The sequence below is a fragment of the Papaver somniferum genome, chromosome 11, assembly GCF_003573695.1.
Source record: "Papaver somniferum cultivar HN1 chromosome 11, ASM357369v1, whole genome shotgun sequence".
NCBI lineage: Eukaryota > Viridiplantae > Streptophyta > Magnoliopsida > Ranunculales > Papaveraceae > Papaver > Papaver somniferum.
Window position 1 is genome coordinate 1970661 of NC_039368.1, and position 23405 is coordinate 1994065.

Consider the following 23405-nt stretch of genomic DNA (forward strand, 5'->3'; position numbering starts at 1 on the left):
ACACATAGGGTACAAGTTCTGTTGTACATTTTTCTTTGTCAGGTTATGTATTTTCTTGATATACTGATAATTATCATCATAAATTTAGCAATTTTTTGAGTGAGAGATCTTTTAAACCAAGAGACTGAGGGGGCTGTGACGATGATTCTGCTAATTGTTCTGTCAGGGTTGCGTATTGATTTTCAGAAGCTGTAAATTCTAGGGTTTTACAAGGTTTTAGGTTTTCATACTTCCCTCTGAAACTCAATCTCGCAGACTCTCGATCTTCTTCATTGTTTCTGTTGAAAGGCGAAATGTTTCGATCTCTGTATTACAAATTGGGAATAACTCTGAAAAGGACAACCGCCATCATCAATGGAGAATCATCTTCTTCTTCTTCTTCTTCTTCATCATTTGCATCAACAGGTAAGTATAATCTTTTTACATCACTGAATCAAAATGTTCTAATTAAGAATCCTAGGGTCTACCCTCCCTTCTCTACTGCTGCTGTTGCTGCTAGTGATGGTAATGTTGCTTCATCTTCTTCTTCGAATTCATTTGTGGTTTCTTATCTGATTAATTCATGTGGATTATCACAAAATCAAGCGATTCCTGCTTCTAAAAAACTCAATTTCAAAACCACATCTAATCCTGATTCAGTCTTAATCCTACGGATTTACTGAATCCCACATTTCTAAATTAATCAATAGGAATCCATCGGTCCTCCATTCCAATCCTCATGAAACCCTTAAACCAAAATTTGATTTCTTCGTGTCCAAAGGGCTTTCTGAAATTGAACTTGCGGACTTCATCTCAAGTTTCCCAGGAATTCTTACGCGAGCCTTAAATAACGAAATAATTCCTTCATTTGATGCACTTAAGAGCATTGTTCAGTCTGATGAAAACGTCGTTCAAATGATTAAATGAGATGCGTGGATTATCAGTGCGGACGGAGTTAATAGAGTGATGGTCAATGTAGAGCTTTTGAGAAATGAAGGTGTCCCTGAAACTAGTATTTCCAAGTATCTAATCCTAAATCCAAAAGTATTTACGGCCAATAGATTTGTGGAGATCCTAGGAAAGGTTAAGGAAATGGGTTTTAATCATTTAGAAATCACATTTCTTAAAGCTGTTGATATGCTGACAGTAATGGGCGAAGACGGTTGGAGAAACAAAATGGATGTTTTCAAGAGATGTGGGGGTTGGTCTGAGGATCAAATTCAATCAGCATTCAGGAAGGATCCTAAGTGTTTCAAGGCCTCTGAGAAGAAGATTATGCCGGTTATGAATTTCCTTGTGAATGAAATGGATTATGATTCATCGATTGTTGTTGAGAACCCAGTAGTTTTTTGTTGCAGCTTGCAGGATAGGATTATCCCAAGGTGTTCTGTTATCAAGGTTTTAGCCTCAAGGGGTTTGATTAAAGAAAACATATCTCTAACTACACTTTGTGCAATGGTAGATGAGTGTTTCTTGGAGAAATTTGTGAAAAAATATGAGCAAGAAGTTCCTGGACTAATGAAGGTATTCGAACATCAGTTGAATTACCAAGAGCTGCTAAAGAACTGAGGGAATTGCTGAGATTAATACGTCAGTGGCGGTATGTACCTTGTGTATCTTTAATGTTTTCCTCTATGGTTGTTTTGTTATTTCAGAAATGAAAATTTTGCATCCTCTTGTGTATAAGGTGAAAAATATATTTCATGGAGCAGTAACTTTATCTTTTGTACTCTTTATCATGGCTACAAGTTTATATAGATCTATATGTATTGGACGCCTGATTTTTGGTTATGAAAGAAGGATATATATTTTTTCGGCAGGATATGTGGTTTGTTGTTTCATTAAGAGACTTATACTGTTTAGACTGCAATCATGTTAATCCAAAGAAACAAATTAAGCTGGTTATAAAAACCGATAATATGTGGTTTGTTGTTTCATTAAGAGACTTATACTGTTTAGACTGCACATAGGCTTCTGTAGACATAATTAGTTAGTCAATAATGAGAAACTTTTTGGACTGCAATCAAGGTGCATTGGCATGAATCAAGATATACCAAAGAATGTTGTGGGTTGCTTGTCATATAAGTTCTCCGTCATGGGAGAAAACCTTTCGAGATTGTATTTTAAGATTATATGGAGATAACTTATATCTCGAGTCTTGAGATTAAAGACTAATGGAGTCTGTTCTTTTGAGATTAAAGACTAATGGAGTCTGTTTTGGGATCAGGCAGATGCCAGATTCCAAGGAGATGACATGGACTCAGGTTTTGTTGCTGTCTTGTTAGTCACAGTATCTAGTAATAAGAGGTTTCAAATTCACAAACAACAACATACCTGAAACGCCTGCACTGTCAGGTGTTCCAAAACCAGTAATGTTTGTTTGTGAAATTACTTTATAGCTACTAGAGGAATATGCAAACGCTTCTGCAAGCTTTTAAAACGTCTATAAGGTTATACTGCGTCTATTTTGATGTAGGAACAATGAAAAAACAGCACTAGGAAGTAGGAACAAAGACCAAAACAGAATACCAGTAGCTTTGTGCTCTCTGGTATTGTCATCTTGTAAACACTAGAGTAGAGCGAGCCGTGATTCAATTGCTAGCTTAGATTCAAAAGATAAGTGTGTGACAGGATTTGAATGGAATGATGTAAAATTATGAACTACTTTGGAATTTGATACAAGATGATTAGTGCTGATACCCATGTTCTACAAAACCTCCAGAAAGAAATGAACAGTAAAAATACAGCTTTCAAGAGGTCCAGATTAGATAGAAGCGAATGTGAGAGGACAATCAAAGTCGCCCTTAGTTGTAGGCCATATACTTTGCAGTGGCACTAAACTTCTTGTACCCCTTGATGACCTTTTCAACAGCATTTAGGAAATCTTTTTCAGTAATGGTCTTTCTCCTTGCCCTAATTGCATACATTCCTGCCTCAGTACATACACTCCTTATGTCCGCTCCTGGTTGTGCAAAACCAAACAACAAAATAAGTGATCCGCAAACAGACATCTACAGCATTGCGTTTAAAAGTATTGCCCTAAACTGACACACAACCATCTTAAAGAAACAAACCAGTAAAACAAAATAAAAGAAATTCAAATAACTCTTACCAGTGGAATTTGGGGTAAGCCGACCCAGGAGCTCAAACCTAATACCTCTTTCAACATTCATGCTTCTAGTGTGCATCTTAAAAATCTGGGTCCTGCTTTCCAGATCAGGTAAACCAAATTCAACTTTACGATCCAATCGTCCAGGACGTAATAGAGCAGGGTCCAAAGTGTCAGGCCTGGAAAACAATAAGTTAAGAAGACATGATGCTTATTTAGTAAACTCTAGAAAATCATCAGGGAAAGACTTTACAAACCTATTAGTCGCCATGAGTACTTTAATGTTTCCTCGTGGATCGAATCCATCAAGCTGGTTTATGAGTTCAAGCATTGAACGTTGAACTTCGTTATCTCCTCCAGCACCATCATCAAAACGCGCACCCCCAATGGCGTCTACTTCGTCAAAAAACAAGATACAAGCCTTCTTTGTACGGGCCCACTGAAATATCTCCCGAACCATACGAGCTCCCTCACCAATGTATTTCTGAACAAGCTCACTTCCAATAACACGAATGAAGCATGCATCAGTTCGGTTTGCCACAGCTCTAGCAAGTAGTGTTTTTCCAGTACCAGGTGGACCATAGCAGAGGATACCCTTTGGAGGATCAATCCCAAGCTTCACAAATTTCTCCGGGTGAAGCATTGGTAGCTCAACAACCTAAAGAAGAAACCACAGACAGAGTGAGCACAATCTAATGCCCAAGAACTTCTCATCAAGTACATTGATTTTCTATGAACAGACATAATAGTTTCAAAGAGACACTGAAAGAAGTTAAAAGGCACCTCTCGCATCCTTTCAATTTGGTCTTTACATCCACCAACATCATTGTAAGTAACATCTGGTTTTTCTTCTACGGTCATCATTGTAACAGTTGGATCAATCCTTGGTGGTAATGGAATATTAATCTGATATTTAACTCGGTCAACCCTGAAATAATAGGAAAGAGAAATAAAACAACAGTTGAATCTCCAAAAGAATATATACACAGTTATAGCTTCCTCGTACACATAGAGACAAGATGAAATACTTACCCAATGCGCATTCCTTCTTCAATATCAGTTGGAGAGCATTTCTCATCCAGCCCAACAACATACTGCAGAACAACAGTTTTTGAGTACCAAGTTACTTAAGTTGATCCCTAGAGTGAATACATAACTATTCATCACATATATATATATATATATATATATATATATATATATATATATATATATATATATAAGAAATACAGCAATATCTTTGAAACTTGCTTTAAATTAATCATGTATTGCGCATCTTCAGTATTCGGGTTGATAATCTTTGTGCACCTTGCAACCTATATGATTAAAGACAAAGTAGTGATGAGGAGTTTATTTAGAGACTGAGGAGACGAAGAAACGGGCACAAGAAACAAAAGCATATAAACCCTAGTTAACGGTTAAAAATCAGGCATACCAAAAGTGGTTTTTCTCCATGTAACATTGCTTCATCAGCTTTAAGATCCCACTGGCTTGGTGGAGCCAAACCAGTATCAGACTCCTTAATACCTGTTTCCCAATGCAAAACCCAAAAACAACAACAGGATATTAATTCTCTTCTATTAAGAATAGCCCTAGCTAGGCCGGCACTAGACATAATCAAGAAACTCATTGGGTTTTGGGAATTTTAACAAAATGCCACACTTTGGTTTTCCGGTTTAAGAAACTGCCACCGTTTTTTTTCAAAATTTATAAAGTGCCACAGCCATTATGAATTCCGTCAAGGCCCACATGATTGATCATTTACGACTGACCTGGTCAAAATTTCACGATGCAATTACTTAAATGTCCTCGTAATCTTCTCTAATAGTTTATCTTCTTTCTTCTCCTCCAACTGAATCGACACCAAACAAACATAGAAGATGTTCGACTTTCTTTTAATTCTCTTATTCTTCGATCTAATCAGTGTATCTACAATTACTGCTTCTTCTTCCCGTGTATCACTACCACCACCACCACCACTAATCATCTGTTTTCAGTTATTTTGGCAATCAATTGATTCTTGTTAAAAACGATTTAATACTTTCTGAAATTGGGGAAGAAAGTCATGGTTCGTCAAAATTAGGTTTAATTCGTACAATTGAGGTTGTTTTAAGAATAGAGTTTAACTTGATTTTCATTTTTTTCAGTTTCATATGTTAAATTTTGTACTTCAGTTAATTAAGGTTTCTAATTAGAATGTTGTTGTTGGATTTGACTTGGCAGTGGCTAGGAATTGAAGCCAACAAGGGTTGGTGATTTGAGTCTGAACTGAATAATTGGAGTCGTGTTAGATTGAAGAAAGGATTGAATGAATGAATCAGTTTTGTATGAATTTGGTATTGCAGTGAAGAACAAGGGACGCTTGGAAATCGAACAGTGGTTGCGAGTCGAGACGATTTTGGGTTTCATTTGTCAAGAACAAAGAAGATGAACTCATGTTGCTGCCATGGGGTCATATCGATGGATAGATGAGAAATGAACCAGAACTTACTGATTTGGTAGGGTTGAGATTGCATTCGGATGAACAGGGAAGATGGGTTTTCAGCCGAATTGATACTGGATACGAAAGAGAGAAGGAATTTGTTGATGTTTGTTTACTGCTGATATTGGTGACGAATTTAGGGTTTGTGGTTGTTCAAAGGGTTTCTGAATTTTAGATTTAAAATCAATGAAAGATAATAATTTGTTGCTGATGGGAATTGAGATTGAAGATATATATGCCACCAGCAGAACACATGTAGATGTTTTTAGAATTGCTTGAACCACCAGCTTCACTCGGCAATCGACAGAATGGCTTGTGTGAATGTAAGAATTGCAGGAATTGGGTCTTGATGTTGCTGAGTTTGAAGTAGGCACTGATGCTGATGTATGAGCTGCAAGACGTGCAAATGATTATGTACCGGGCACTTACAAACTTACTCGCAGCCAAACTCGGCAATGAGTCACACTATTAGATCGATTTGAATCAGTCCTAGTTAGTTCATTTGGGGGCTTAAATGTCTTTTACTAGGGATGATTTACTTCCATGTAGGCACTAACAGCAGTTAACTGTTATCTCAAAAAAACGGGATGGAAAAGGTCAAGAGTGTGGCATTTAATAAAATCTGAAAAAAAAACAAACGGTGACACTTTCTTAAAAAGGAAATTGGAAGTGTGGCACTTTATTAAAATCCCCTTGGGTTTTTTATGCCACAAATTCCATACCACGTGACTTGTCAATATTCTTAGACAACTCCTTCAATTCTTTCTCAGTTGCAGATATGATCGAAGAATACGGTCCCAAACCCTAAACAATCATTAAAAACCCGAAAAAAAAAAACAATATTACGACAGATTATTCGAAATAAAAATATAGAGAGAATGGAGTAGAGATGATGATGATGCATACATAAGTTTTGATGATCGATATATCATCTTCGTCTAATGGAGGAGGGTTTTTCTTGTTGTCGTCAACCATATCATGATCGTCGTCAGCCATGGTTATTTTCCTTTTCTGCAACACAGTTGTTTTTCGGAGTAAGTGGATTTTATTTTAGGTATCTGCGGTCTGGTTTGTTTATATACATGTAACGATTTTTCTATATCCCTTTATCAGTCGGACCTGGCTTGGGGATAAGTTGAGGAGATCGATTCGGATTTGAGAAACTACCAAAAGTTAGGCGGGATGCATTAGCCCACCCGCACCTGTCTTATTAGCACGACCCGCTTAAATGTACCCGTAACCACACCCGACCCGCTCAATTTTAGGTTTTTACACCTCCCCTCTAAATCTCAGTCCCGCAGACTCTTTCTTCTTCTTCTTTTTCGTTTTCCGGCGAAAGGCAAAATGTATCGATCTTTGTGGTGTAAATTGGGAGTTAATCCGAAGAGAACGGCTGCCATCATCAATGGAGTATCTTACTCTTCATCATTAACACCAGCAACACCTAAGTATTTTCTATTCAGAATACAAGATCTAAATGTTTTTGTAATTTCAAAATCTAGGGTTACTTCCATTTTCTCTTCGTTCTCTACTGATGCAGCTAGTGATGGTAATCTTACTACTACTTCTTCTTCCTCATTTGTTGTTTCCTATCTGATTAATTCATGTGGATTGTCTGAAAATGAAGCAATTACTGCTTCTGAAAAACTCAATTTCAAAACCACAACTAAACCCGATTCAGTCTTAACTGTACTTAGAACTTACGGATTTACTGAAACCCACATTTCTAAAATGATATCTAACTACCCATCCATCCTCTCACATAAACCAGATAAAACTCTTAAACCTAAATTAGATTTTTTCAAATCCAAAGGGCTTTGTGGTATTGATCTTGCCAACTTTATGTCAGATGACCCAAAGATCCTCATGCAGAGCTTTGATAAAGGAATTATACCTTCCTTTGATATCCTTAAGAGCATTGTTCATTCTGACCAAAATGTCATTAAAATGATAAGACGAAATTATTGGATTCTCAGTCAAACCCATGTTAAAAGGTTGATGGTCAACCTAGAGCTTCTGAGAAATGAAGGTGTATCTGAATCTAACATATCTAAGTATTTAATCTACCGACCAAGAGCATTTACTGGAGATGTGGATGGTTTTAAAGAGATTGTAGAGAAGGTTAAAGATATGGGTTTTGATCATTTACAAGGCACATTTCTCAGAGCTATACAAACATTCACATCATTGAGTGAAGTCAATTGGAGAAAAAAAGAGAATGTTTACAAGAGATGGGGTTGGTCTGAGGATCACATTCAAACAGCATTTAGGAAATTTCCTTATTGTATGACGGTCTCTGAAAAAAAAGATCATGGCGGTTATGAATTTCCTTGTGAACGAAATGGGTTATAATTCATTAAGTATATCAGGGGACATATCAAATGAGAGTTGGCAATGGCTCAGGTTTGCACATAACTCATGTTGGTACTTCTAAATTTACAACTGAAAATACAACTTTTGTCTTGTCAAATGTTTTGTCTTCCTCAACTTGTTTTAATCTTTCTCTATGATGGAATTGTTCTTGACCTCGCTTCTTAGCCTTGATTTCCTCTTCCTCCTCCTCCGTTGCCACTAACGATGGTTTAATTTTTTTGGTTTGTTTGTTCCTTTTTTGTATTTCTTCTTCCATTGCTGCAATCGATGTAGTTGTTCGCTTGCATCTTCGAAGTATGTTGTCGATTGATGATGGACTTGTCATTGAAAAGGTTTTTTATTCAGATTTTTTACTCAATAATAACTGAGAGGGGTTACCCTCCTTATATAGATTAGAATTCCAACGGATCTAATTTTTGAAAATATGGCCGTAGAGGTTTCTGAAAATATGGTCGTTGAGGTTTCGTATCATTGGTGCACTACAATCGGTTGTTAACGATACACGTATTCCCTCCGAATAAGACATTCGGTGGCAAACTTAAATTCTTATCTACCGATTAAGTTGGTATTTCTAAACACGACTATATTATTCGGAGGATAATTTTTTTGTAAAGTCCCGAATGTACGATGGCCCAAAAATCAGAATTTGGGAAAAACTTATACTTTTCAAATTTTGAAATTGAAATAATCGGAAGTATAATTAGTTACCCAAACTTCCGAATATGGTTGTCTAACATTCTATATTGGCCCTTGGAACCACCTAGAGCCATGGCGTGGTTTGTTTTGAAGTTGCAATATTCGGAGGATAATTTTTTTGTAAAGTCCCGAATGTACGATGGCCCAAAAATCAGAATTTGGGAAAAAATTATACTTTTCAAATTTTGAAATTGAAATAATCGGAAGTATAATTAGTTACCCAAACTTCCGAATATGGGTTGTCTAACATTCTATATTGGCCCTTGGAACCACCTAGAGCCATGGCGTGGTTTGTTTTGAACTTGCAATATTCGGAGGATAATTATTTTGTAAAGTCCCGAATGTACGATGGCCCAAAAATCAGAATTTGGGAAAAAATTACACTTTTTAAATTTTGAAATTGAAATAATCGGAAGTATAATTAGTTACCAAAACGTCCGAATATGGGCTGTCTAACATTCGATATTGTCCCTTGGAACCACCTAGAGCCATGGCGTGGTTTGTTTTGAACTTGCTATATTCGGAGGATAATTGTTTTGTAAAGTCCCGAATGTACGATGGCCCAAAAATCAGAATTTGGGAAAAACTTATACTTTTCAAATTTTGAAATTGAAATAATCGAAGGTATAAAACATTATATTGTCTTCCGAATAAAACTGGCCCCAAAATGGGATTTTTCCTATATCAGAAATTTTGAGATTTTTTCAATATATACATTCGGTAGTGAGTGTTCTTCCGAATACTGTGTGTCTACTTAAATATACTCGGTAGCCAAAAAATTCATTAAACTACCGATTATTAGCAGTTTGTATCCAGGAAGATATGGCCACCAATATTCGGCAGATAACCATCAAATCGTTCTCCCGAATACTGTCGATGTTCTTGAGAAATGAAGAACACGACTACATTCGGAAGTAAAGGAGCATGAATATCGCCCGAATCTGGATAAATAACCGAAAACCCTAGAATTTTTTTTTCTCGATTCGTCGAATTAAAGCGAAATAAAACCCAAAAATGATAGATTCTTACCTAATTGGGGCCATTTGACTTTGGAGTGGAAATTTTTTTTTTCTTCCACAATCGGAAGACAATAGGAAACTGGAAGAAGAAGAGTTGAAATGAGTAGAATTGTTTTTGATTTGGTTTTTATACAGTTTTACCAGAAGGGCATTTATGTAACTTCAATATCATATAGGGTACCCCTTAACTAGAGTCTTTGACTGGGTATAAATTGATGGCCCCTAAATCGTTTCGGGTGGCCCCTAAAAACGCCAGGCTTTTTAATTCCATTTTTTCCCCTGCTATCCAAACCAATCTTCCTTCTTCTTCTGGTGGTTTTGGGGTGCAATGTTTCGATATTTTCTGTGTAAATCAGGGAGAAATCTGAAAAGGGCGACTGCCATCATCAATGGAGAATCTTCTTCTTCATCATCATTAGCAGCTAAGTATTTTCCCTTTACATTTCAAAATCGAAATGTTTTTGTAATTTCAAAATCTAGGGTTACTTCAGTCTCTTATTCCTTCTCTACTACTACTAGTAATGGAAGTATCAATGTTACTTCTGCCGGTTCTGGTTCTGGTTCTGATTCTGATTCTTCATTTGTGGTTTCTTATCTGATTGATTCATGTGGGTTATCTGAATCTGAAGCTATTACTGCTTCTAAGAAACTCAATTTCAAAACCACTTCTAAACCCAATTCAGTGGTATCCCTACTTAAGACTTACGGATTTACTGAATCCCACATCTCTAAATTAATCCCTAGATACCCATCCATCCTCTCATCTAATCCTCATAAAACCCTAAAACCAAAATTAGATTTTTTTAAATCCAAAGGACTTTATGGATTTGATCTTACCAACTTCATATCTAAGGAACCTTTGATCTTGGCACGGGGTTTTAATAATGAAATAATCCCTTCTTTCGATATCCTTAAGAGCATTCTTCATTCTGACCAAAACGTCATTAAAATGATTAAACGTAATTGTAGGATTCTCAGTTCAAACCATGTTAAAAGATTGATGGTCAACCTAGAGCTTTTGAGAAATCAAGGTGTCCCTGAACCTCATATTTCTATCTGTCTAATCAGGCAACCTACAGTGTTTAGTGGAGATGTCGCTAAATTTAGAAAGATTGTTGAAAAGACTAAAGAAATGGGTTTTCATCCCTTAAATACTAGGTTTCTCGTAGCTATACAAGGACTTGCATCAATGTCCGAAGCCAATTGGAGAGAAAAAAAAGATGTTTACAAGAGATGGGGTTGGTCTGAGGATCACATTCAAACAGCGTTTAAGAAACATCCTCAATGTATGACGGTCTCTGAAAAAAAGATTATGGAGGTTATGAATTTCCTTGTGAACGAAATGGGTTATGATCCATCAAATGTTGCTGAGTGTCCATTAATTCTTGATTGTAGCTTGAAGTGGAGGATTATTCCAAGGTGTTCTATTATCAAGATTTTAGTCTCAAGGGGTTTGATTAAAAAACACATTTCCCTGAGTACACTTACAACCATGGTAGATGAGTCTTTTGTGGAGAAATTTGTGAAAAAGTATGAGGAAGAAGTTCCTGGAGTAATGAAGATATTCCAAGGTCAGCTGAATTACCAACAGCTGCTTCAGAACTGAAGGATTTTATGAAACGAATGCGCAATAACGGTGCGTAGATAATCTGAATTCACATATTTAAGTCGTACATAGTACCTTTTGGTTTATACATGTTTCGTTGTTTCCAAAGTAAAAACTGTTGTCACCTCTTATGTATGCATGAACAGCGTGATGAATACATGTCATGGTGTAGTTGTTTGAATCTTCATTATTGCAATGTTAACTGGTGTGTAGGATTCATGAATTTCAATTGCGAAACCTGACGGTGTATACTCCGGGCAGTGTATGCCTTGACAGAGAGATAGGGTGCATATATTGGTTCTGTGTAATGTGTGGCAACATGGTAAAATAGAAAATGAGATAAATGAAAGCTTCACTAAGAGTTGTGGTATGCTCCATTATGATATTTCTTTCAGTAACAGTCTACAGTTCTGCTCTATTGTCTGCCGACTACTGAATGGCCTTTGCTCAATAAGCTTTCATACCGCGACTAGCTATTGGCAGTCAGTCGGGTGCAGCATCTATATAGTTCTCATTGCTGCTAATAGACCAATGTAAGTCTCGGATATAAAAACATGTCCTGGTGCACGTTCAACCTTCTTGGTATTGTATGAATTCGTACATGAATATATTCCAGATGCATGCATGGATTTTTTTACTCCAAAATAATGTTTCTGTGATCAATTGTACCATACTATATGCCACTGAATATATTGCTTGATTTTAAAGAAAATGTAGTTATTTTATGGTTCTCGTTAATCTCTTCCTTTAACTATCATCCCAATCTTTCCTTTGTTAAAGACTACATAGAGCTTTCCTGTTTGTTTGTTTGTTTGTTTGTTTTTGCGTGATGCATCTCTTTTGGGGGATTTAGGTTAGTCATGCATGATGCGTTTCCCAACTTTATGTACTTATTTCTCTTTCCTCCCTGTATATCAAGTTGCTCGCTCTCTTTTAAATTTTCTCCCTCTAGGTTAGGCTCTAGATGAAGAAGAAAAAGGTCCATCTCATTTTGTTTGTTATGGTGCTTTTGCATTTCCGTTTATTCTCTATACTCGTAAAAGCTTATGCTGGGATGTAAATGTCTCAGTTTTGTGTTTTCCAAGTGTTGTTTTCTTTATAGATTGAAAAGTGGTGGAAGAACATGAATTCCGGGCTTTGAATTGACAGCATGATGATTACTCCTCCCATATCTAATCTTTATAGCAAGTGGGAAATTTACTTCGATTCATTGTTATCACTTTGCTTTCTAAGCGGTGCATCCTGGTGCACTCACGGCCTTCTTGGTCGTGATCTTTTTTGATGCTGTAAGTGTACATTATGTATTCATATGCATGATCTATTTCGTAGCAGTCATCTAGTACTTTGTGGAGACTTTTCTGGTTTTTATTTTCCACAGTACACAAATTCTTTTGCTACATAACCCGAGTAGTAGAAAGTGACAAGCTCTGAGGTGCATCAATTTTGAAACACAGTCTTGTAAGTCATTTTCCAGGCGATACCCAGTTGATCTTTTCAAGAGTTTGAGATTTAAATCCAGAAATTTCTTATACGAAATTTGCGGTATTCCAGAATCAGTTCTTCAAGGACATGGGAATTTGAAGAGAGTTCCTCATTCCAGCACTCGCCAGGAAGTTCAAATTCATGATTTTCCGATCAACCACTCTATTATCTCATCGGATTGGTGAACAACAGGATCCTGTACACTCGACTTCACACCTTTGCATGAACAACAGGATCCTGTACACTCGACTTCACACCTTTGCACATCATCGAACTATCCAGCCCTGTAGAGATTTTCGTCCTTGAAGGACCAATTAGCATTGTGACCCCAGGCACATGCCTCCGGCCCTAGCAACTGCAAGTCATGGTTCCTTGAATGGTGGCCATTACTTTCTAAGTGGCAAATTGGTAAACTGGTCTGGCTAAATGGCAAATTTGCCACTTAGCCAGGCTAGGTTAAGTTTCCACCGAAAAGTCGAGTCTCGACCGCTCGGTGTTCTGAAAACCGACAGCGGCTTCTGTTAGACCGATAGCGGTTTAGTCTACACCGCTAAGTATAATCTGATCCAACGGCCATAAATCTTCCCTCTAACTCACAGCTTCTCTTTTTTACTCTTCACATTTGTTAATCTAAAACAAATTTCACCATCCAACTCTTTCATTCATTCTTATTGTATAATTTCTTTAATGTCTCAATCTAATAGAAATAGGAAGATTAGGGGTGCAAAATTTACCGTAGCCGAAGATGAAAGCATTTGCAGAAATTATGTGTTCTTTGCACAAGATAGTGTTGATGGTGCCCAATAACAATCTACCAAGTCGTGGGAAAACATATTTGCTAAATTTCGTGAATAAACAATGAACATCAACGATGCAAATGGATTATCCGGTTGCTTCGTTATAATTAACACCAAGTTGCCTTGTATGTTGTTGTTTTAATGCAAGCTGCTCATGCTCGAGCGAGCGGTCTTGTTGATCGGTGCGTCTACGATGTGGTCGGGCCACATACTTCAAGTATGTGGCCCATCTTTATGTAATGACACCTAGACTTTTTTTCTCCAAAACAGTTTTATTACCTATTTTTTTGTCTTTAACTACCTATTTTTCCTCAAAAAGGGAAAGCAATTACGGGAATATAGAGGGGGCAAGTTTTTAATATGAGTATGTGTCAAAATATTAAGAGGGACCACATACAAAATGTATGTGGCCCGACCATATCTTAATCTGAGCCCTTGTTGATGTTGATGTTAATGTTGATGTCGAACGATATTGTTGAACTGATTGGCACCACAAACATGGGAAAAAATTTGCTTGTGAAAGTTGTTATCATATTTTGAAAGTGTTTTCTAAATTTGATCCAAAAGTGTTAGCAAACATGCAGAATATACCTACAAGTTCACCATACACTTCTTCTCCCTCCACGCCAGGTTCACAACCATCTCAAACATCTCATCCCCTTCTGGAGAATCCATTTTCTTCACCAGAAATCACAAAAAAATAACAACTCCAACTTGGATGTCAATGTTTCGATTAAGAGAAAATTGATAGGAAGAAACCATGCAAGAGCAGCGAGAAAAGCTGCCTAAGAAGGAGAAGCAAGTGAAGGTGTTTTGAATACTTTGATAGAGCGTCAGAAGACCGTCGAAAAAAAAAGAGTTGTAGATCGGAAGTTCTTGACTAGGAAGATGAAAAAGCATTGACAAATTCAAGAGAAATTTGTTTCAAACTATGACACGAATAAGATTCTAAATGCAAACACCTCAACAATGAATACAAGACAATTGATGGTATTGGGAGATGGAGATGGACATGTTAGCATAAGAGTTGGAAGAAAAACGCAACAAGAGAAATTTGGAAAAACAATTTGGAGTTCAGGGTGAAGATGAGGATGATGAAGACCGCGATGAAGTAGTGCCACTTAATTAATGTATCAACTTAAATTTTAATGAAGACATGTAGTACTTGGTTAAATTGTTCTAGTTTTTTTTCATTACAAATTTGTTCTAGATTTTTCGTTACATTAAAACTTAAACTTGACAACATCCATGAAAACTTATACTTAAAACTAAAACTAAACTTAAACTCCCATACGAGTTACTAGAAACTCCTTGAGAATTTGGTAATGCGCTTCGTATTCAAAATATTTTCGCTTCCATCGTCGCCACTCGTCTTGAGTTCGTATTCCCAATTCAGCTTCGGTGTCACCTCTAAGACGATATCGAGTGACAATCCTTTTCATAGCTATAAAATCCATAAGATATTTTTTATAGTCATGAATCGACAAAACAAAGCAGCACGATTCCCGTTATGAGGATTACCTGTCTGGCTGTCTCTGTGCAGAATGCATCATGAATTTTACTCAAACAACTCATACTAGGTAAACCGTTCATCAGTCATTCTTCACCTATCTCCGGGTAGTATATTACATAGTTTTTACAAAGAAATAAATCTTCTTCTTCATTAAATCTAGGATCATCCATAAATTACCCAGAAAGTAGAGAATTTTTTGTAGAGAAGTGAAGGTGTGATTTTGTAGTGGAGTGGATGTTTTTGAAATGGATGAAGTGAAGGTATATTTATAAGGATTGTTGGCGATTGAGTCTAGACCGCTACTTTTAATAACCGTTAAAAAAATTAAACTTAAACAGCTATAAAACAAAACTATGAAACAACAGATGAGACTTAAACAATTAACAACAAATGAAACTTAAACAACTTGAAAAATATGTTATGAAATAACAAAAACAACTAAATTCGTCATTCATCTCTTCCAAACTCAGCCCACATATTCGCTCTGAGATCTTGCATTAACCTGTTATACAGAGTTCTGCTCTCAATGTGACTTGTCATTTGCGCATAGTCCCTTGCGGGTCTTCCTCTTTCTGGGTGAACCTCAGGCCTTAAGTCTTCATCTTCATGGTTACGAAGGGTTTCCTGAATTACCATGTTATGCATAATGATGCAAGTCATCATAGTCTTATGCATTTCACGAGGACTTAGACGACGATAAGCCCCACAAACGATGGAGAAGTTCCGCTTGAGAATTCCAACAGATCGTTCCACATCCTTTCTCAGATCCAATTGTCTACTACTGAAATATGAATATGAACGACCCATTTCACAAGAAGGTGGCTGACGATAACATTGAACTAAAGTTGACCATTTTGGATAAATTCCATCTGCAAAATAATAACCATGAGTGTAGCGATTCCCGTTGATAGTGAAATTTATCTGAGGTGAAATTCCATACTTTAAATCTTCAAACAAAGGCGATTTTCGTAAGACATTGATATCGTTCTGGGATCGATCCCGGGAGGCCAAAAAAAGCGTGCCATATCCAAAAATCATAAGAAGTAGCATCCTCAAGGATAACCGTTGGTTTTGTGTGGTGACCCTTATACTGAACGGGTCAATAAGTAGGGCATCCGGTCCATACCCGATGCATGCATTCAAGACTACCCAGCATTCCGCGAAATCCCCTTTCCTGATTTTGCTTTAATAGTTCTCTAACATCCGCTTCAGTTGGTTTTCGTAAATAGGTTGGAACAAAATGATTAATCATTATTACGCAAAACAACGGAAGATACTTGTATGTGGTTGTTTTCCTAGTGCGAAGGTACTCATCATTAGAATCTGGAGGTCTACCATATCCTAGAATCCTTAAGGCTGAAGTCACATTTTTTTCAAGGATATGACCTCTAATATTCAGTGCATCATACTGATAATTAAACTGAGGTTCTACCTGACAAATCTCACCAACAATCTTTAGCACCAAATGTCGTGGCATGCGGAACCGTCCTTGGAAATTTTCATCGGAGAACACACAATCGGGAAGAAAACAACCGTGCATCAGCTTCTAGTGTCACTCATCCCGATCCCGGTACGTATATCTTCTTGTGAACACTTCTCTTGTCTCTGGATCTCTAGGTATTTGCCCCGATGAATATAGCTGCAGTAAATTGTTGGTTAGAGCAATTCCTATGGGAATGAACAAACCCATTCTTTTGTTCAGCCAGGTGGATGGCCAAACTAGGTTTCCCACTATGGTAAAGTAGTGGGCGTTAGATCAATAGGCCTGCGACACAGGTAAAAATGCTGGCGTCTGTAGGTCGAGCACTGGCGTTCGAAAGATGAAAGCTGGCGTTAGAGGAACCAACGCGGCGTCACAGAAAAAAACGCTGGCGTTTTTCATAATAACGCGAACGGGTAGTTTTTTAAAATTCGAAATTCACTTTTTAACTCTTTAAATTACCACTATTTTCAACCAATTCACTCACATCAAATTCACTTTTCTTGAATTTTATCTTCTAAAATGGCTGAAAAAGTGATCACACTTTTTTGCGATGCAAAACTTGAAGCCGATGTTTCTAAGATATGTAAGAATTTTAAAAAGATTGAAAATTTTAAGGGAAGTGCAAGTTTTAGAAGTTGCTCCTAGAAAATGTTCCGCTAAAAGGCAAGGAAGTGTTCCAGTTTTGAAAGTTAACAACAAAAAATTCAAAAACAAAGGCGAAACCGTGGAAGAGTGTGTTGAATGGAAGATACGTCAAATGAAGATAAACAGGAGGCCAAATGTGTACTCGATTTTTATTGAAGTAGTTTTTAGTACGTTTTATTATCTCCTACGTTTATATCTTGTAAAAGAATTGACATCAAAATGAAAATAGATTTCCACTTAATATTAAGCGAAATTTATTATAATTTAAACTTTCAAATAACATCGAACTACATTTTAATACACCAAAACAATAACATCAAATTACATTTTAATAAACCAAAAATAAATAAATCAAACTACATTAAATCCAGCGATATTCTCTCTATAGAGTTCGTAACATTCAAAATGCTTAAACTATCTTCCGCTTTCTTCAGTAAACTTGGTCTGAGTGATGGTTTTCTGTAAAACAAACAACAAGTTCAGATATTTACGATGCAATTGAGTACATGAGGACAAATGACAAAGGAATAAGATACTTACCAGTTATTCATCGGAAAGTCCAGAATTGATGCGGTGAACCATCCATAAAACTTCTGTATAATATTTGACTTCCTTAGTGATGAATGAAATTCTTAGTTCTAGGATCTTACTGTTTCTTATGGTTTCGTTCCGCGATGCTACAAAATGTCCCAATACTCTTTCCCAGAAATGATCATGGTTCATTGGTCTCATCATACGATGTAACAAACATCGAACAAGAGTAATATCTTCTTCCATTGTAAAGACTGGGAGCGGCATTCGAGTGCAGTAACTATGTGCTTGAGATGGACCATCTTTTAGAATTCTAAAACACCCTTCGTAAAGAAAAGGCTTACCGTGAGCATCCTCCCAATTTTCAATAGTTGTTTGGATCACTTCATCTTCAGTTACACCGACGAACTTTTCTCGATAAATTTCCATTACAAGAGCAACAAATGGCTGTAGTACATTACTATTAAATTGAAAACGAGCACGCAATCGACGAGCATCTCAGTTTCCTTGGTTTCCCGTCAGTGAGACGAACATTGAAAAAACGTTATCCCAAAAATTACGTACACTATTGTTTTGATAAAGGAAACCAGTGATTACCATATGAAAGAAATATGCTTTGCATAGAGTTATATCCTCTTCCTCAGTAAACCTGGGACCACGATTTCTAACAGACATTTTTGCAAAGGTGGAGAGATTTAGGAAAGAAGAAGAAGAAGAAGAAGATGTGATTTTGGAGATGAGAGCAAGGAAATTTATATGTCGAGAAAGAAAGTTGGAAATTTAGTTGGCGTTTGTAGGAAAATCGCCCGCGACTTTCCTTTGAGCTCCCGTTTGAATTACCAACGCCCATTTTTATTATAAATACATCACTAGGTTTTATTCTAAACCACACCAACCGATTTCTTGTTCATCATCCACCATGTTTTCTAAAGGAAAAGCGAAGAAAATATTATGTATCGAAGCAGAAGAGGTTTGTCCATTATGTTTCATGGATAACCAAAGTCTTATGCAATGTCCTTGGATGTATTCAAAGTGTCTGCATGAAGGTTGTTTACGCATTAGAATGGTGATTGAATCACAACCGGAAAAGCTCAGGTATTTTCAATGTCAAGATCCCAATTGTCTAGAGGAACCACATATGCTAAATGATGCTATGAAGATTAAAAAAGAAGAAGAAAAAAATATTTCAACACTCTGCAAAAACTCCAAACTTAAAGCCAAATTGAAGAAGGAGTTATTACACTGCAAGCATTGTGGATATGGAGATCATGAATACAAACACTGTCCACAAAGAATCAGTTCATGCTCAAAGCCTGGTTGCAGGACTTTTATGCATTGCGGACTTCTTCTGAAGAAGACACATATGGAAGGCATTTCTGGGGATGTCCCAGGTGTTTTTTGGTGGAGTGGGGTGATTGAAGTTGTAGGAACAATCGATTCATTATGGTATTATGTTATTACGATTATCTTCACATTTGCACGTCAGTAATTTAAATTTTTCCTGGATTAAAAATTGCACCATCAATATTAATATCATAAATAAAAACGTACTACATTTAACAACAACATCATACATGAAAATAAAAGAAATACATTAGATTAAAACAACTACTACATAGGCGTCCTAATTCTCGGTGGGTGGTGGAATTGATCTAGAGTAGGGGATTGTATCTGTTGAGCACCCTAAGAATGTTGGAACAAGCATGGAAGTCGAAAGGACGACCCCCGTAGTTACTGGGCACATCGCTAAAGTTCTGGGTTCCATTTCATGTTCGGCTTCACCGTTGAGCTTATTTTTGTGATTCTCCAACAGTAAATCCATGAACACCAATACATTCATACTAATTAATCTAAAACGATGATGCAATCCACCAAAATCACTCCCATGGATGTTCCCCGTTTCATCGGTGAATATTCTGTAAACTTTCTCCCATAAAGTAATCGTCGATTCAGCTACATTATTCATGACATCATCTTGTGTGGGAAAAACAAAGGCTCTACAAACATCTAAATCTTCTTGTTGAGTGAATCTAACAGCACGAACTCTAGGAGGCATTTTTGTATATGCTTTGAGAGTGAAGAATGTATGAATTTGGATTTGAAATTAGGAGTATTTATAGATTAAAAAAATATAGCCGTTGGATCACAAGATTTCCCAGCCATTCAGATTGAGCCGTTGGCGACATTGGGTCAGACGCTGTCGTCTTTAACATGGACGCGGGCGCCATAGGTAAAAACGCGCGTCAGTGTTCAAACGCTGGAGTTTTCCTTTTGGACGCCAGCGTTACTAGTAATGACGCCCGTCATTACCTTGGGAGCGCGTTTGTTGTTTTGACTCGATGTTCAAATCAACAAATATGTTGATTTGAACATCCATTTTCCATATTTGTTCAAAATGAACAAACTCTGAGTTGGTTCACTCCGTAGGAACTACTCTTAGTTCTTTATCTTCATCTAACTCATCATCAATTTTTTGAAGCGCAAGAACGAACATTCGTTTTTGTTCTTCAAATCGATTCATATGAATACCCACTTCTTCATCAGAGGAATCATTGATTTGGAAATAAAAATTAAACAGAGGATTAAAAGTACAAAAGAGTAGGATGATAGATTAATGATAAAATGAGATGTAATTAAATTGAATTGAATGGGGTGAATTTATAGAAGACGTGGGGGAACTAGCTGTTACTTCATTTCTTGATAAGCGACAACTACAAGACCGACCGGTTTTAGGAAAACCGATGTTCAGTTGAGACTCGATCGGTTAAAACATTTACCATAGTGGCGGTTTTCCGGGCCAGTTGGCATGGAAAATGGGGGTTTAGCCACCCCCATAGGAACCCGGCCTAAATGCAGTCAAAATTTTCAGTCTGGCAATCAAATCAGTTGAATATGAATCTGTAAGGACCCTCAACTTCGTCAACGCTATTCGACTAGTCAAGAGACAAATTAACCGCTAATGACTCGATTAGTGTAACTCGAACGTTAATTATTAGGAATTAATCTAACAACGATCTAGATAGGTAACTAGTACCACTCGATAGGTCTCGGAAAGTTATGCAGAACGGACTATTCGTACGTGTTCATCGGATACTGGACGAAGAAGAATCATCAAATTAACATAAAGCGCAAATTATTATTTTTGTCATTAGACCGACCCAGGATTCCCTTATCGCGGATAGTGTGTGTTTAGTGTTTCCCACCGAGTAAAAAAAAGTGTGTTTAGTGTTTCCCGTCGGCCTTATCTTCACCAAAACCGATCGAAGAATTCATTTTTCTTCTTTCTTTCCTCTTTCCTCTTCTGCTTCTTCTCTATATCTCTTCTTCTTCGTTCTTCCTTTTATCGATTTCAGTTTAGAGGATTTGAGTTTTATAAGAGATGGTGGTGGTGCTAATTTGGATTGATTAAGATTTGGAGGAGAATAAATTGATGTGGTGTGAATATGAAGAAGAGATGAACTGAATTATGGTTTTTGAGCCGATTTGGGAAATTATATGGATTTGAGTAATCTGATGTTTGATATGAGTTTCTAATAGATGTTGAAGGATGGGGTGATTGTTAATTTGGTGATATGAAGTAGATCTGAAGATGAATCAAGGGTTAAGGTTTCTCAAAATATTGTTTAAAGATTCGATTAATGGTGGATGAGATGGATGTAGATATGGGTTTTACATGAATTAGAGTTTGAAGTTGAAGAATAACTTGGAATTGGAGAATTAGGGTTTCGTCACAAGAACTCAGAGAATAATTAGAGGAAGAAATTGTTGTTTTAGGAGGATGATAAGAGGTGGGTTTTGTTGATGTAAATAATTAGGTTGTTGTTTGTGTTCGAATCAGGGAAGTTGAGATTTGGGAATTATTTAGGGTTCTTCTGAGAATAAAAGTTAGAGATGAAGATTTTGGTACGAAGGCTAGGGCTCAATTCTTGTGAGGAAGGAGGTGCTAGGGCTATTATGGGTGTTGATACAAGACGTAGAAGTTGTTGATTGAAGATGCGTGTTATCTGGGTTATACAAAAAGAGTAGATGATGTTCTCGAAACAAATGGCTGAATCAATTCAGAGGTAATTTTTGTTATTTAATTTCTTAGATTGAGTTTATGTGATTTTGAATAGAATTGAAGTGATAATGATAATTATAGAATTGTTGAGTATATATTGTTAATAAAGCTAATACCTGAGGAGAATATGGATCAGAATGGGTTTCTTATGGAAGTTCAGGCTGTGTGAAATTACATGGAGAGGGAGAAGTAAGGTAATACTGGGTTCTGATTGGTTGAAGTTGTGTGATTGTTAGTAGACTCACAGTTGAGTTAGATGGGTACGTAAGATATCTATACGTAAGATATCTATGGAATGAATGATTTATTATAGACTAGTGGGTTTTGGTAACCATAGATGGTGATGTCATGTGTATATGAAGTTGCAGGTGTTATGAGGTGAATTGGTAGTGAACCATGATATCTGCAGGTAGAGATGTAATAGGTGGAGGTAGAGAGAATGATGTTGGGATTAATGGGTTACTTGCACTGGTAGTGGTGATGTTATGGAATCTGGTGGTGTTATTGGTGCAGATGAAGCGAGATGAGTTGTATATGGAATTGAGTCACTGTCGATGGGTTGATATGATGGTTGTCTGTGTGTTGAGATGGCAGATATTGTGCTGTGAATGCTGAAATGGATGTTGGTATGCGTAGTGTAGGATTATAGTTGTGAGTTCAGTAAAAGCTTAAAGTTACAACTGCAGGTAGGCTGTATTACCTTTGTAATCCAATTTGAAGTTTTTTTGAATGATTCAATTGATGTATTATCAGTTTTAAATTAGAACTTGAGTTAGAGTTGTAGAGTTAAGAGTTTCGGTGTTGCACAATGATTGTGCATTAACTTTTTTTGGTCTGAGCAATGGCTATGGCATGTACAAGAGTTGTGACCTTGTGTCATTCAGCCTAGTCAGGATCTGACTCTAGCTGACTTAGTCCATCTGACTGAGTTGAATCGTATTGACCCACTGAGTTACCTGTCTTGACCCGAGTTGACTCAGTTGACCTTGACTGGACGTTTACCGTTAATTGAACCTTTGACTGTCATTGGCTGTTAGTTGACACTGTTGGACTGGGCTTTAGATTATTGGGCCAGTTTGGTAGACATGGGCTTGGGCTTAAGGCTATTTTTCCTATTATGATGAATTGGACCCTTATGGTCTGATTTAGACTTTGTTTCCTTCTACAAAGTTATAGATGTTCATAATACTTAGATAATGGATTATAGAATCAACCCAATTGAATTAGTAAACCTTAGGTATGCTAAAGACAAAGAATGAAAAGGTGTAAAGTCATAAATGGGATTAGAACCATTAGTTTGACTTGGATAATACTTGTGTGAGCCATTTTGGCTAGAATCTTAGAATTCTTGTGTGATTAACAATTAGTTATTAACAACGATCGATTCAAAGGATGAACCAGTGGATCGTGGATCTCGAGGTAGGCGTGGCTTGTCATCAAAAGTGGTGGGAATACATTTGACTCTTTTGTAACCATTGTTGTTTCTTTTACAAAAGTTTATATTTAACAAACCACGCATTGTCTGTCTATGCATTCCATGCTTTATTTTAATTGCATTATGATAATTCTGTTGATTCTTTGAATATTTCCATGAAATGGAAAGGACTTGTAAGGTATGTCACTATGAATT

The 23405-nt window shown here is 36.8% G+C and overlaps 4 protein-coding genes across 4 annotated transcripts; 3 read left to right on the top strand and 1 right to left on the bottom strand.

Moving 5' to 3' along the window:
* Positions 1–945: 945 nt before the first annotated feature.
* On the top strand, positions 946–1548 carry LOC113322345. Its single transcript, XM_026570419.1, has one exon. The coding sequence runs from the start codon at positions 946–948 to the stop codon at positions 1546–1548; it is 603 nt and encodes a 200-aa protein (XP_026426204.1).
* A 1235-nt stretch (positions 1549–2783) lies between these two features.
* LOC113323484 (26S proteasome regulatory subunit 7 homolog A-like) lies at positions 2784–6566 on the bottom strand. Its single transcript, XM_026571802.1, has 9 exons — positions 6477–6566; positions 6293–6374; positions 4524–4615; positions 4329–4404; positions 4121–4184; positions 3872–4016; positions 3346–3746; positions 3092–3267; positions 2784–2941 (listed from the first exon to the last, which is right to left on the bottom strand). Exons 1-9 carry the CDS (start codon positions 6564–6566, stop codon positions 2784–2786), a joined length of 1284 nt encoding a protein of 427 aa, XP_026427587.1.
* Positions 6567–6914: 348 nt separating this feature from the next.
* Positions 6915–7922, top strand: LOC113322346. Its single transcript, XM_026570420.1, has one exon. The coding sequence runs from the start codon at positions 6915–6917 to the stop codon at positions 7920–7922; it is 1008 nt and encodes a 335-aa protein (XP_026426205.1).
* A 2034-nt stretch (positions 7923–9956) lies between these two features.
* On the top strand, positions 9957–12002 carry LOC113323483. Its single transcript, XM_026571801.1, has 2 exons — positions 9957–11294; positions 11478–12002. Exon 1 carries the CDS (start codon positions 9987–9989, stop codon positions 11262–11264), a length of 1278 nt encoding a protein of 425 aa, XP_026427586.1. The 5' UTR covers positions 9957–9986; the 3' UTR covers positions 11265–11294; positions 11478–12002.
* The last annotated feature ends 11403 nt before the right edge of the window (positions 12003–23405 follow it).